This window comes from Neofelis nebulosa, chromosome 8, assembly GCF_028018385.1.
Source record: "Neofelis nebulosa isolate mNeoNeb1 chromosome 8, mNeoNeb1.pri, whole genome shotgun sequence".
NCBI classification, from domain to species: Eukaryota; Metazoa; Chordata; class Mammalia; order Carnivora; family Felidae; genus Neofelis; species Neofelis nebulosa.
In genome coordinates this window covers 108,337,071-108,350,325 of record NC_080789.1, presented here as the reverse complement: position 1 = coordinate 108,350,325, position 13,255 = coordinate 108,337,071, and the positions used below count along the sequence as shown (strand labels likewise).

At 46.0% G+C, this 13,255-nt stretch overlaps 2 protein-coding genes across 6 annotated transcripts in view; one reads left to right on the top strand and one right to left on the bottom strand.

Annotated features, from left to right (window-relative positions):
• SLC25A18 (solute carrier family 25 member 18) overlaps window positions 1-13,255 on the bottom strand; it is a 28,672-nt gene that overhangs the window by 10,619 nt on the left and 4,798 nt on the right. The window contains exons 1-2 of one of the 5 annotated variants that reach the window (XM_058744245.1): window positions 11,736-11,961; window positions 991-1,191 (exon numbers count right to left, since the gene is read on the bottom strand). In XM_058744245.1, coding sequence (XP_058600228.1) covers window positions 991-1,191; window positions 11,736-11,833 — 299 coding nt within the window. In that variant the 5' untranslated portion in view covers window positions 11,834-11,961. Of the gene's footprint in view, window positions 1-990; window positions 1,192-11,735; window positions 11,962-13,255 lie in introns of those variants that run through there. The other 4 variants (XM_058744244.1, XM_058744247.1, XM_058744248.1 and 1 more) reach the window with 4 other exon arrangements.
• ATP6V1E1 (ATPase H+ transporting V1 subunit E1) overlaps window positions 1-13,255 on the top strand; it is a 61,437-nt gene that overhangs the window by 43,766 nt on the left and 4,416 nt on the right. The gene's annotated exons all lie outside the window — the stretch shown is intronic.

The window sequence follows — 13,255 nt, the reverse complement described above, 5'->3', positions numbered from 1 at the left end:
TCCTCAAGCTAGGATGCTGCAAAGGCTTTTGGGAAGGAGGTCCAGAGTGCCAACTCTGCCCCCTGGGGCCCTGCCAGGGCAGGAAGTCCTCAGCTCACCTCAGAGCAGTCCCTCACAGCTTCCACCCAGGGCCTGTTCTTCAGCTGATCCCCACCTTTAGAGCCACATAAGGAAGTTTTCAAACAGATTGCAATTTTATTTTGGCTTAAGGTCACTCAGAATGGAATTTGAACCCTGGCTATGCTGTTTACTTAAACAAGTTACCTCACTTCTCTGATCCTTTGTCCCCCCCCGCCCCCCCACTGTAAAACTGGCCTCAAGGGATTTTGTAAGGATTAAATAAGTTAATGCACTTGGTAAATGATAGCTATTATTTATAATAAGAGAACCTGCTTCTAGTCAGTGTAAGATAACCAGGGTTAAAGTATTGAGATTATCTGATTCTAGCCAAAAGTAAAAAAAAAAAAAAAAAGTCACACTTTACATAATGTGAGCCCCCTTATCCAGAAATTTTGGAAGACTGAAAATAGAAACTGAAAGACTGAAAACAGAAAATAAAGCTTCCTCAGTCTCCTTGGAACCTAGTAATATCTCATTATCTTTCAGGCCAAGGGCAACTGTGAGCAAAATATTTGGAGGTAGATTACCTGGAAGTAGTAGGAATAGATAATAGATTTTCTCACATCTGAACCCTGATTTCACAAACAAGCAACTTTGTGAAAACAAATAGAATTGTGACTGAAATTCTGCAGTCTGAGAAGATGTAGTTCAAACAATGACACTATATATATACACACACACACACACACATACATATATATATATATATATATATGTATGTATATATACACATAGTATACTGGGGGGAAATGAGTCTCGCTTGCTCCTCCCCAGGACTCAGGAATCTGGTAAAGAAGCTGAATGATGTGTTGTTACCACATGTTACCACAGAAACCCAGCCCAGAGAGTTGGCCGTCTCAGCCAGTTTACCTCAAATCCTGGCTGGACATTCTGCTGGTGGGTCCCTGGGACACAGGCTGCTGGCTCCTCAGGGAGATGGCTGGCCGAGGCAGATGTGGTGCCTGTGTCCTGGACTGTGGCCCACCGCAGCAGAGTGGAGAGAACACGGGTGTCAGTGGAGACTGGCCTGAGCCACCCTCCTGATGAGCCTCCGCAGGCCCGTTTCCTCCTCTATAACATGATCAGAACAGCACTCATCTCATGGTATGAGAAACCTCACATGTACTGGGACAGAACATTATTAATGGATCAATACTGCCAACTGGCTCTGTTACTTTTCCTTCATGAAACTTTTTGGACTTTGGGGATTGAGATCAGAAGAAAGGCAATGAGAGAGAAGGACAACGGGCCCAAACTAGGCTCAAGGAGAGGAGTTCTGGGACATTTGGAAGAAGAGCCTGGAAGCGGTGGTGAGGGAAGCTGATGGTACAAAACCGGGATTTTAAGAGTTGCTATGGACTAGGAACGCCTCTTGTCGGGCCCATGAACCACAATAAAACACAGAAATGTTCTGAAGTTATTTTTTGGCTCTTAAAATGTGTTTTCTGAACTTCCTATGATCCTGTTGAAAGACTAAGCTGCTTTAAGTCTCGGGGCTTATGTATAATGGATACATATGGAAAGCAGGTGTCAAAAAGTCAAAGCTAAAATAATAGTAATTATTGCAGCTTTTTTTTGGGCGGGGGAGGTCCTGTTTGACCCCAGCAGAGCAGTGTCAGGAAGAGTTCTCTGGGTGCTCCCATGGAGGCTGGCTTGAGCTCTGAGGAGTCTTTCTCCAGGCTCACTTCAAGCTGTGTTAGGGTCCCCCTCCTCTTCCATGCTCCTCATTGGTCCCTGAGGCTGCTGGCAATTTTCTGTTGTCTCCAAGTGTTTTGTTTTGGGGAAGACCAGAGAGATCAGTCCTCTTGGTGTATATTGACCCATGCAGAAAAAATTTATTGAGTGCCAGGCACTGACTGTTCCAGGTCTGGGGATATAAGACTGAACCAAAGAGTACAATCCTAGTTGTCAGGGGCTTAAATTTTAAAGGAGGAGACAAGCAATAAATGAAATAAGTAAAACAGGCACCTGGGTGGCTTGGTCAGTTAAGCATCCAACTTTGGCTCAGGCCATTATCTCATGGTTCATGAGTTCGAGCCGACAGCATGGAGTCTGCTTGGAGATTCTCTCTCTCTCTCTCTCTCTCTCTGCCCCTCCCCCCATGTGTGTGCTCTCTCAAAATAAATAAATAAACTTAAAAAAATGAAATAAGTAAATCCTAAACCAGATACTGATAAATTCTCTGGAGAAAAAAATGTAGAAGGGAAGGAAGATAGGAAAATGTCAGTGGGGTGGGTGTTTGGTGGCTTAACCAAGAAAGGATTCATTGAGGTGACTTGAGGATTCAGAGGAAGTGAGAGGGCAAGCCATGCGGGTTTGTGGGAAAGCACACTCAAGGCAGAGCAAGTGCAAAGACCCTGTAAGCAGAGACTGGTGAGTTGAAGGAACAGTGAGGTGGCCAGGAAGCGTGAACAGGGATGTGCAATAAAGACAAAGAGCGATAACGGGCAGAAGCATGACCTTTTAAGGCCTTGGAAGCTCTTTGGCTGTTATTCTTTTTTTTTTTTTTTTCAACATTTTTTATTTATTTTTGGGACAGAGAGAGACAGAGCATGAACGGGGGAGGGGCAGAGAGAGAGGGAGACACAGAATCGGAAACAGGCTCCAGGCTCCGAGCCATCAGCCCAGAGCCTGACGCGGGGCTCGAACTCACGGACCGCGAGATCGTGACCTGGCTGAAGTCGGACGCTTAACCGACTGCGCCACCCAGGCGCCCCTCTTTGGCTGTTATTCTGAATGAAAAAAGAAACAACTGGAGAGTTTTGAGCAGAGAAATGACATGCTCTTGACAGGACTATTTGGCTGCTGTGTTGAGAATAGGCAACAGAGGGCTCAAGATAAAAGCAGAAAGATCAATTAAATTATTGCAGGAATCTAGGCAAGAGGTAAAAAGCCTGCTTGCTCAGGGTATATGGGTGGAGAGGGAGTGAGAAGTGGTTTAATTATGGGTGTATGTTGAACGCAAGGCCAACAGGATTTCCTGACAGAACAGATGTGAGAGACAAAGGGACTAGTTAAGGAGACACCAAAGTTTTTGTCTGAGAAACTGGAAATTTCGAACATGGTGTTTGGACCCAGAACGTGTAAAACTTGGATCTGTTGGAGAAATAGGAAGCTGGTCTGCAGAGAAAGAAACAGAAAAGTGAAGCAAAGATATCTGGAGGAGAAACAAAAGACGGAGATAGTCCTAATGTTGTTTAAAATCCCAGTTTCCAGTTCACTCCTGGATGCCAGTTGCATTCCTGTCCTTGGATTTTGTGAGACACTCAACAGTCCTGTCAATCAGGTCATTATTGCTTAACTTGCTAGAATGTGTTTCTGATACTCCCAACCAAAAGAGACTTCTATCCCCTAAACTAGGAGAGGGAGTGAGGATTTGCAAATTATAAACCTGAAGCATGGACTCAGAGAAAGCAGGGAACAGGCTGTGAAGAAACCCTTTTCCAGGCTGAGAGGCTGGCAGTTCTTGTGTGGTGCCCCCAGTCACTCTTGAGGCTCTAACCACGTGCCTCCAAAAGCCGGAGCTTTAGGGAACTTGTGGGAAAATGCCAGGAAAAAAATTTTTTGATGTTTATTTTTGAGAGAGAAAAACAGAGTGTGGGTGGGGGAGGGGCAGGGAGAAAAGGAGACACAGAATCCAAAGCAGGCTCCAGGCTCTGAGCTGTCAGCACAGAGCCCTATGAGGGGCTCGAACTCACGAACCACGAGATCATGACCTGAGCCGAAGTCAGACGCTTAAGCAACTGAGCCACTCAGGCACAAAATGTCAGGAAATTAAAGTGTGTCAGCTGTTCTTTGAGACACTCACAAAGTTGTTATGAGAGAAAGATGTGTTGTAATCCCGGATCGGCACCTTAAAAGTAGATAAGAAACAACGGGACATTTAAAAAACCCTATCAGTCTGAAAGCAGCGATTCAAATAATTGAGAATCTTGCAGCCATATTCCCTGCTTTTTCTAGAACAAAACTATTAGTTTATAAATTGTGTTTCACTGGCTTTTGGAATAGGGGTATTTAAGAGAAGCCAGAGAAATTAGGGACACCCGAATCCCAGGGCCATAGTGCTTTCACGAGGCAGATGTGATAATGTCTCCAACCTCTAAGTGCATTTGCCTGTTGGTGTGTAGTGTGGGCATGCACTGCAGAGCACCCCCACCCCATGGGACTGGGCCATGCCACTGTAAGTCCCAGGCCAGGCAGTTCTCTTGGACAGACTTAGTATTCAAGGACTGGGCCACACAAGATTGCTGGCGCCAGTAAACACATTAGCAAACGGAGTCAACAAAGAGGAAACTGACAGTGAGCCAGTGAAGGTTTTAAAGGAGTCATCACTCCCCAAATCCCAAACTTGGCAATAGAGTTCGTACTTGCTCAATACCTCAGATAATCCATTGGCCCAAGTGTTAGTCACCCTAGAAACGCGTGGGGAGTGCTGACTGTGCCAGTGGCCACAGTTTCAGGCAGCCGGGATGCAGCTGAGAACAAAAACAAGGTCCCTGCTGGTTCCAGCCCTGACAGGAATAGACTTCCAGAGCAGAGCGATACAGCACACCCTCCCACCGGGGGCGCTCCTGGGCACCGTTCTCTCCATATATGGGACCTGGAGGATCCCAGGCAAGGGAAATTCTTCCGGCAAGCCCAGCCTTGGGGCAGCCATTTATTTGCCTGACCAAGTTGCTCCCTACACTGCCAAAGAATTTAGTAAACAAATGGATACTGACTAAAATATTTAGCCTTTTAAACATTTTTTCTTTTCTTTTTTTTTTTTAGGATTTAAAAAAAAAAGTTTTCATTTATTCATTTTTAAGAGAGACAGAGAGAGCACGTGCACGCACGCAAGTGGGGGAGAGGCAGAGAAAGAAGGGGACAGAGGATCCAAAGTAGGCTCTGCTGGGACAGCACAGAGCCTGATGCTGGGTTCAAACCCATGAATCATTAGATCATGACCTGAGCCAAAGGCAGATGCCTAACCTACTGAGCCACCCAGGCACCCTGTTTAATTTCCTTTTTTTTAGTAATCTCTACACCCAACGTGGGGCTCGAATTCACAACTCCAAGATCAAGTGTAGTAGACTCCTCTGACTGAGCCAGGTGTGCTCTATGTGTTAGACTATTGGCCAATAGATAATATTTCACCTGTTCTCTCTTCGAAATGGAATTTAGAAAAATAGTGTTTGGGGAGTACTGGGGTAGTAATACTAATTATTTAAGCACCGGGATACAGAATTATGAGTATCTACATCTGAAACTCTTTGGGACCAAAGGGGAGAAAGACAGGATATATACATATAAAAAAAGTAATCTTTATCTGGATAACAGAGGCTCCCTGTCATTGCCTCTGGCTGCAGTATCTGGTCATGACATTGAGTTATCTCACATTGGGAAGATAAGTGCATTTATAGTTTGACACGTGATTATTGATCCATATTTAGAAGGGGGAAATTTAGGGACATCTGGCTGGCTCAGTCGATAGAACATGTGACTCTTGATCTTGAGGTTGTAAGTTTGAGCCCCACACTGGGGGGCAGAGATCACATGAAAAAATAAAATATTTTTTTAAAAAAAGGAAAACATGTGAATGAATGGGAAATGGTATGCCTCTGCACGTCCCCAGGCATCAAAGGGTGGGATGCAGTGATACAACTGTTGTAGCTCTTCATTACTGCATTTCCAGGAACCCCCATTCTCTCTTACCATTCACCTGGTGGGGACTACCTACCATGTTCCTAAAATGTGACGCTATTCTCCTGGGTAGTGTTGATTACCTGAGGATGGGCCCCTGACTTAATAGGTCATTTAATTTCCCCTATAGGTATTTAAAAAAATTTTTTTTAAATGTTTATTTTTGAGAGAGAGAGACAGACAGAGACAGAGAGAGAGCATGAGTGGGCAGGGGGGCAGAGAGAGAGAGAGGGAGACACAGAATCTGAAGCAGGCTCCAGGCTCTGAGCTGTCAGCACAGAGCCTGACATGGGGCTTGAACTCACTAACCACGAGATCATGACCTGAGCTGAAGTTGGATGCTTAACGGACTGAGCCACCCAGGTGCCCCTTAATTAATTTTTACAGAGAGAGCACTCAGGTGTGCACAAATGAGTGGGGGTGGGGCAGAGGGGGAAAGAGAGAGAATCTTAAGCAGGCTCTATGCCTGCAGGGCTTGACAAGAGGTAGGCTTGATGCAAAGGTTTACGTGGGGCTTGGGGCTCGATCCCACAGCCTTGAGATCATGACCTGAGCTGAAATCAAGAGTTGGGACCCTGGGGCACCTGTGTGGCTCAGTCGGTTAAGCATCTGCCTTCAGCTCAGGTCATGATCTCATAGTTTGTGAGTTGGAGCCCTGCATCGGGCTCTGTGCTGACCTGGAGCCTGCTTCAGATTCTGTCTCCCTCTCTCTCTGCCCCTCCCCAGCTCACTCTATCTCTATCAAAAATAAATAAACATTAAAAAAAAAAAAAAAAAAAGGGACTTGGGACACTTAACCAATTGAGCCACCCAGGAGCCCTGACCTCTACAGTCATCTTAAAGAAGAGATTGTGTAGCTTCTTTACAGATTTTGTCTGTAACATAACACTTGGGGCTGATCTGCAGTCATGTTTACTGTCATGTGGTATGTGGTTTGGAAAACAGAGAGATCATTTGTAGCAAGAGAGATGGATAAAGCAGAACAAGAGAGAGAGCAGAGAGTTCTGGTGGGGTTTGAAGCCCTGACTATACAGTGACCCACTTCATTCTCGACCTTAGGTACCAAAGGGATATTTCATGAATTGACTTATTGTCTTGTTGCTGTTGTTTTGGGGTGTTATGACTTATTGTCTTAAGCAAATTAAAATTAGTTTTTGTAATTGGGTAGCCAAAGAGTTGTGTTTTTTTTTTTTTTCTTTTCTCTCTCTCTCTCTTTTTTTTTTTTTTTTTTTTGAGAGAGAGAGACCGGGTATGAGTGAGCAAGGGATAGAGAGAGAAGGAGAGAGAGAATCCCATGCAGGCTCTGCACTGTCAGGGCCGAGCCTGAAATGGGGCTCAAGCTCACCTGAAGTGGGACTCAAACTCATGAACCATGAGATCATGACCTGAGCTGAAGTCAGGTGCTTAACCGACTGAGCCACCCAGGCACCCACGTAGCTAAAGAGTTCTTAACTAATAAGCAAACTTTTTAAAGAACTCTCAAATTCCATTTTATTGCAATTGAGATGCTTAGATAGTGAATACTGTAAGTGTTCAGAGATGTCCAAGGCCATTCCAGCCTGGCTTGGAGGATCTAGAAGTGGTCTTAAAAAATAAGGGAAGGGCGCCAGGGTGGCTCAGTCAGTTAAGCGTCTGACTCTGATCTTGGCTCAGGGCATGATCTCACAGTTCATGGGACCGAGTACCACACTGGGCTTTGCGCTGATAGCATGGAGCCTGCTTGGGATTCTCTCTCTCCCTCTCTCTCTGCCCCTTCTCCATTTTCATTCTTTGTCTCTAAATAAATAAACTTAAAAAAAAAAAAACATAGGGAGGTGCTTGCTTCAGCAGCACATGTACTAAAAAAAATAAGGGAAAGTTTCTAAGGAGAAGAGGAGGGGGAGGTGGCCTGGACACAGCACTGTGTGAGCACCTAAGGGGGCCAAGCAAAGGGCTGAGGGCACAGCTCACCGCCCTGGCTGGCTCACCAGAACGGTGGAAAAGGGCTACAAAAGTAGGTTAGATCAGGCATGGAGAACCTGGGGTTTGCCCAATATAGTTTGTGCCCCCTAAATTAACTTTTCACCAATTTGATCCTGCAGGCAGTAAAAAAATACTGAATACTTTTAAGGGGGAAAGCACACTGTTGAATGTGGTATGAGGACAATTCAGAAAGAACAGGTTGAGAAAAGGAAATTTCATGCGAGAAGCCAGATAAGTGGCATGATGGCAAAGCAATGAGGTAGAGAGAAAAGGGGGGTGGTGGAGAGTGCAGAGGACAAGGGTTAGTTGGGAGAGAACTTTTTTTTTTTTTTAATTTTTTTTTTTTAACGTTTATTTACTTTTGAGACAGAGAGAGACAGAGCGTGAACGGGGGAGGGTCAGAGAGAGGGAGACACAGAATCTGAAACAGGCTCCAGGCTCTGAGCTGTCAGCACAGAGCCTGACTCGGGGCTCGAACTCACGGACCGCGAAATCATGACCTGAACCGAAGTCGGCCACTTAACCGACTGAGCCACCCAGGTGCCTTAGGAGAGAACTTTTTAAAGAAAGGGTCTGGGCTTGGCGACTGTCCAGGGCTGAAGAACCATGGAGCTGGTGGAGGCCTGAAACCTGAGGGGCTGAGGAGTGAAAGGCAAGGCAGGAGAGGAGGCTGCCCACAGGGAGGGTCTGGCACTGGGAGAGAAGTTGAGGCTCTGGGAACAGTTTCCTCCAGCTCTGTGGGAAGTCAGTGACAAGGTGCCCCTTGTATGGCAGGCAGGACACCACTCAGCTGGCGCGCAGAGCCAGGCATTTTTTGATCCCTTATGTGTCCATTTCCAGAAGTATCTCTGCTTGGCGTGTGTGTGTGTGCACTCAGAGGGGTCATCTGCCCCTTCTCCACTCTCCTGCTGTTTTGCGAGCAAGAAGCTGGCTAAGGGACGTACTGGTCGAAGAGCCAGAAGCAGACAGGTCCTTGGAGGGCCTGGGAGGGAGTCTGCATGGCAGGGCCCAGTCGGCTTACCTACCCTGTCTTGTCCAGGGGTTCTGCCCCTAACATCAAAACTGTAACCCATTTTGGGGTGCCTGGGTGGCCCAGTTGGGTGAGTTACTGGCTCTTGATTTCGGCTCAGGTCATGGTCTCATGGTTCATGGGATTGAGCCCCGTGTTGGGCCCTGTGCTGATAGTGGGGTGCCGGCTTGGGATTCTTTCTCCCTCTGTCTCTACCCCTCCCCTGCTCTCTCTCTCCTCTCTCTCTCTCTCTCTCTCTCTCTCAAAACAAATAAACTTAAATAAATTAAAAAGAAACTGTGACCCATCCTGTGTATTTCTTTAGGAGATAGCTAGTTAACAGATGCTTAGGAGGTGATCAGTTCCCTTTTGTTAATATGAACAATTGTTCTATTTCTTAAAGTATTTAAAGTACTAGAAAAAAATTAGAAAATTTGGAAAGCACAGACAACTGTATAGTAATTTTCTTTTTTTTTTTTTTTAAAGTAAGCTCTACACCCAATGTGGGGCTTGAACTCAAGACCTGTAGATCAAGTTGCATGCTCTATGGACTGAGTCAACCAGGCACCCCTAAAGTAATTATTACATGGTTTCCCAGGATCATATTTTGAACGAGACTGTCCAGAGACACATCTATTTAGAAAGATGATTCTAGGTGGGGAGTTGCAGGGACCAGAGCAGGCCAGGGTTCTCTGAGCTCCTGATTCCACCACTTTTCATTCCTCCCACATTAAAACATTCTATTATCTTGACTTCTGTGACTCCTTGGCTCCCCAGTGGCTTCCCAGCCCCCATGACCAGTGTCTTTAGTCACTGGTACCCATAAAGTCCTGCCAAGATTCTTGACTCCTTCCACTCCACTCCACTCCACACAATCATCCTGAAAACCCATCTTCTCTTGGGCTTCAGTCATTGTCTACTTGCTCATGATGTACCTGCAGCTGAGGATTTCTGCCCTGAGCCCCTCACCATTATCTTAACCAGCTCCTGGCCATCCCCATCTTAGCAGTCTGGCTTCACACAGTATAGTAATACCTCTTTTTACTTGTATCCACCCCTGTAGACCTGCTGTTTCTCTTCCTGGTTTCCTAGCTCTGGAAGCTGCACCACCAGCCATTCAATTATCCAGGCCAAGTCTGTGAGCCATCTTTGATTCATCCTTTCCCCCTTATGTTTCCACAACTAATCAGTCATCATGTTCTGGCAATTCTTCATCCTAAAGTCTGTGCTACTCAGGGCATGTGGTTCAGTGCTGATCTGTGACAACTACAGAAATTGAGAATAAATGCTTAGGAATTTTTATGGCATCTTGAGGAATTTCATGTTTTATAATTTACTGAGAAAAATGTGAGCTTATATTCTAACATTTAAAAAAATTTTATTTTTTGGGGTGCCGTGTGGCTCAGTCGTTTGTGTCTGGCTCTTGATTTCAGCTCAGATCACAATTTCACAATTTGTGAGTTCAAGCCCCACACTGGGCTCTGCACTGGCAGCATGGAGCCTGCTAGGGTTCTCTCTCTCCCTCTCTCTGCCCCTCCCCTGCTCATGCCTTCTCTCTCAAAATAAGTAAATAAAACTTAAAAATTTTTTTTAAATAAAATTTGTATTTTTCTATCAATTGATTTTTATTGTATTTTACAAAACTATTGCTCCATAATAAACTAGGATAAACAGGTCTTTAATCATGGGTAGAAAAAAGCTGTCCTAAGTCTCTCGTGGGCCCACCAGCCACTGCTTGATCACACGGGCGTCGTCCACTGTCTGGAGCACCTGGCAGTCTCCCCACTCTGTCCCCCCCCTTGCTCCCCTCAAACCTGAGCTCCACAACATGGCCAAGTGAGCAGAAGTGCAAGTCTGGACCCAACTGCCAGCCTGCCATTTAAGCACTTCCCTGCCTAAAGTGCAGCGCTAACTTCCCTCCACTCTTAGGACAGTTTCCCAGCTCTTTGCCCAGACCCGGAACCTACTTTCCTACTTGACTGTACCTTCCCAAATCACCAAGTCTACTCTCCTTGCCAGCCATCGAGAACTCTCACTTTTGGGAACATATCACGGTCTCTTGCGTTTGAGCCTTGCACATACTGTCCTGTTGAGTAGGACACTCTTGCCCCATCTGTACCTGACGAATTACAATTTGTTTTTTGGAAAACAAAAAAGAAAAAAAAAGTTTTTTGGGCTTCCTCCCGTGAGCCCCTCTTTGATTTTTTTTAAAGTTTTATTTATTTTGAGAGAGAAGCCCAACCAGGCTCCACACTCAATGCAGAGTCTGACATGGGGCTTGTCTCACAGCCAAACATGAGATCACGACCTGAGCCGAAATTAAGAGTCAGGTGCTTAACCCACTGAGCTACCCAGGCCCCCTCCCGTAAGTCCCTCAAATCTTGGCTAGGAGTCCTGTTCTGTGATCCCATTTAATATCCAGTTATAGAGTGTACCACATCATATTACAGCAGTTTGTCCACCCCCAATCAAAATGATGTTACTGGGAGACGAAAGTCTTAGGGTTGTGCCCCCGGAGCCTGGTGCAGAGGCATTCAAGTAAGATGTTGGAATCAGTGAACCATGAGGTAGCTATCACCTTTAACCTTGTAGTCAGTCTCATCATGAGACAGACAGTTCTGCTCTTCAGTTGTCTCTCCTCTCTACACCTTGTGAGGAGGCACTCAGGGAAGAGAGGCATCCTCTCTGTACCTACTCTAATTAGCAGGGCAAGCCAGAGTTCTTCAGAGACGAGCCCCTTACATGAGCAGTGCCAAGGAAATAACTTACTTCCTGACTTAGACGTCATCTGGGACTATTGTCAGGGACTGGCCACTTCCTCTTACCCACCCCCTTCCAACTCTATGCAGCAAATGGATGGAGACCCTTTCCACAGGCTGCTCTGACCTTTCTCAGTTTATTTGCTAGAAGCGGGTCTTTCCCTAGCAACTCTAAGCTTGATACAGACAAGACAAACACTTACCTGCTTTTAGTAAGGAACCTTCTGTCTTTTCTGGATGCCAAGATATAGGCCAGATCACTGCTGAACTGCAGGAACTGCAGGAAGGGTTGGTTTACCATCCTCTTTTGGTATCGTTAGTGGCCCTCCCTCTTCATACCCACACAGCCCCTTCCCCTGGGGCAGGTCGTCACTAAGCCATCCTCTACTCTGGGTCCCCAGCTTCTCTCCCACCTCCCACACCTGTAAACATTGGGTTTGAATGAACCCCCAAAGAGGCCACTATGCAGCCTAGTCAAGCCCAGTCCTACCTCCCTAGATGGCAAGCAGGTGGCTGTTTACTTGGTTGTGGAATGACTGAGACAAAAATTCAGGATGGAAAAAGCTTTGTTCAAGGCAGTGTGGGGGTGGGGGTGAGGGGAGACTGGCCACCCACTCAGAGACCTGGAAGTCAGGGAGGAGGACAAACAAGGGAAAATCAATGCAATGCAAACGCTTCTGCCAGACTTTTGGGGTCAGAAGCCTCTGCTTGTCAGACTCACACACTTTTCTAACTACAAGTGATTGCCTATTTCAGTGGTTCTGTATTTTCAGTGGTCCACCACGTGCTCCGCTGTGGCAGGGCCGCAGTGCTGATTTGGCACATTCCCTGCACTCACAAGTGGTACAGCTGAGTTATGAACTCAGAGCTGCAGCTGAGGATTTCTTCCAGCATAGACAGCTGGAAAAGTTTCAGTAAGTAGTCACTGGTTTTGGCCTTGAAGACCGGAGGCAGAGAGGTAAAATTAAAACCCAGCTTCTCTTTAGTGGCAAAGTGTCTAATCTGGGGCAAGGGATGAGACAGTAGGGGGGAGTATAAAGCTGGTAACATATTGGGTCCCAAAGGTAGAGGACCTTGTTGCCTGGCCAAGGATTTGGGAGAGATGAAGAATCAGCATGGGACAGACTTTGATGTCAGAGACCCAGGTTCAAATTCCAGCTTCCAAGTTAATAACTACCTCACTTTAAGCAAGTTATTTAACTTAGTGCTTTTCTTCCTCAAAAGGGGCTTGAGATATCCAGTTCATAAAACTGCTAATGAGGTAGGAGAGCAGAGTGTTGAGTGGGCTTTGGAGTAAGACTGTTTTTGAACTGGTTTGAATTCTAGTTTACCACTGACTAGCCGCATGACCTTAAATTACGTAACTTCTCTGTGCCTGCTACCTCTGTGAAATGAGACTCAGATGTAGAGCATTTAGTACATTTGGTACATTTAGCATTGGGTGCCTGGCACATAAAAGGTGCTCACTAAATGATAACATTTTTTTCCTCTCTTTTCCTGGTGGGCAATGGAAAGCTGACATAGGATGTGGAATAGGGGCCCAGAGGGCACAGTTCAGTTTGTTTGTTTTTTTTAAGTAGGCTCCATGCCCAACATGGGGCTTGAACTCATGACCCTGAGATCAAGAGTCACATGCTCTACTGACTGAGCCAGCGAGGTGCCCCCCCACTCCCTTTTTTTTTTTTTGGTCAGAGGTCAGGTTTATGGCAGTGCCAAGTGGTCT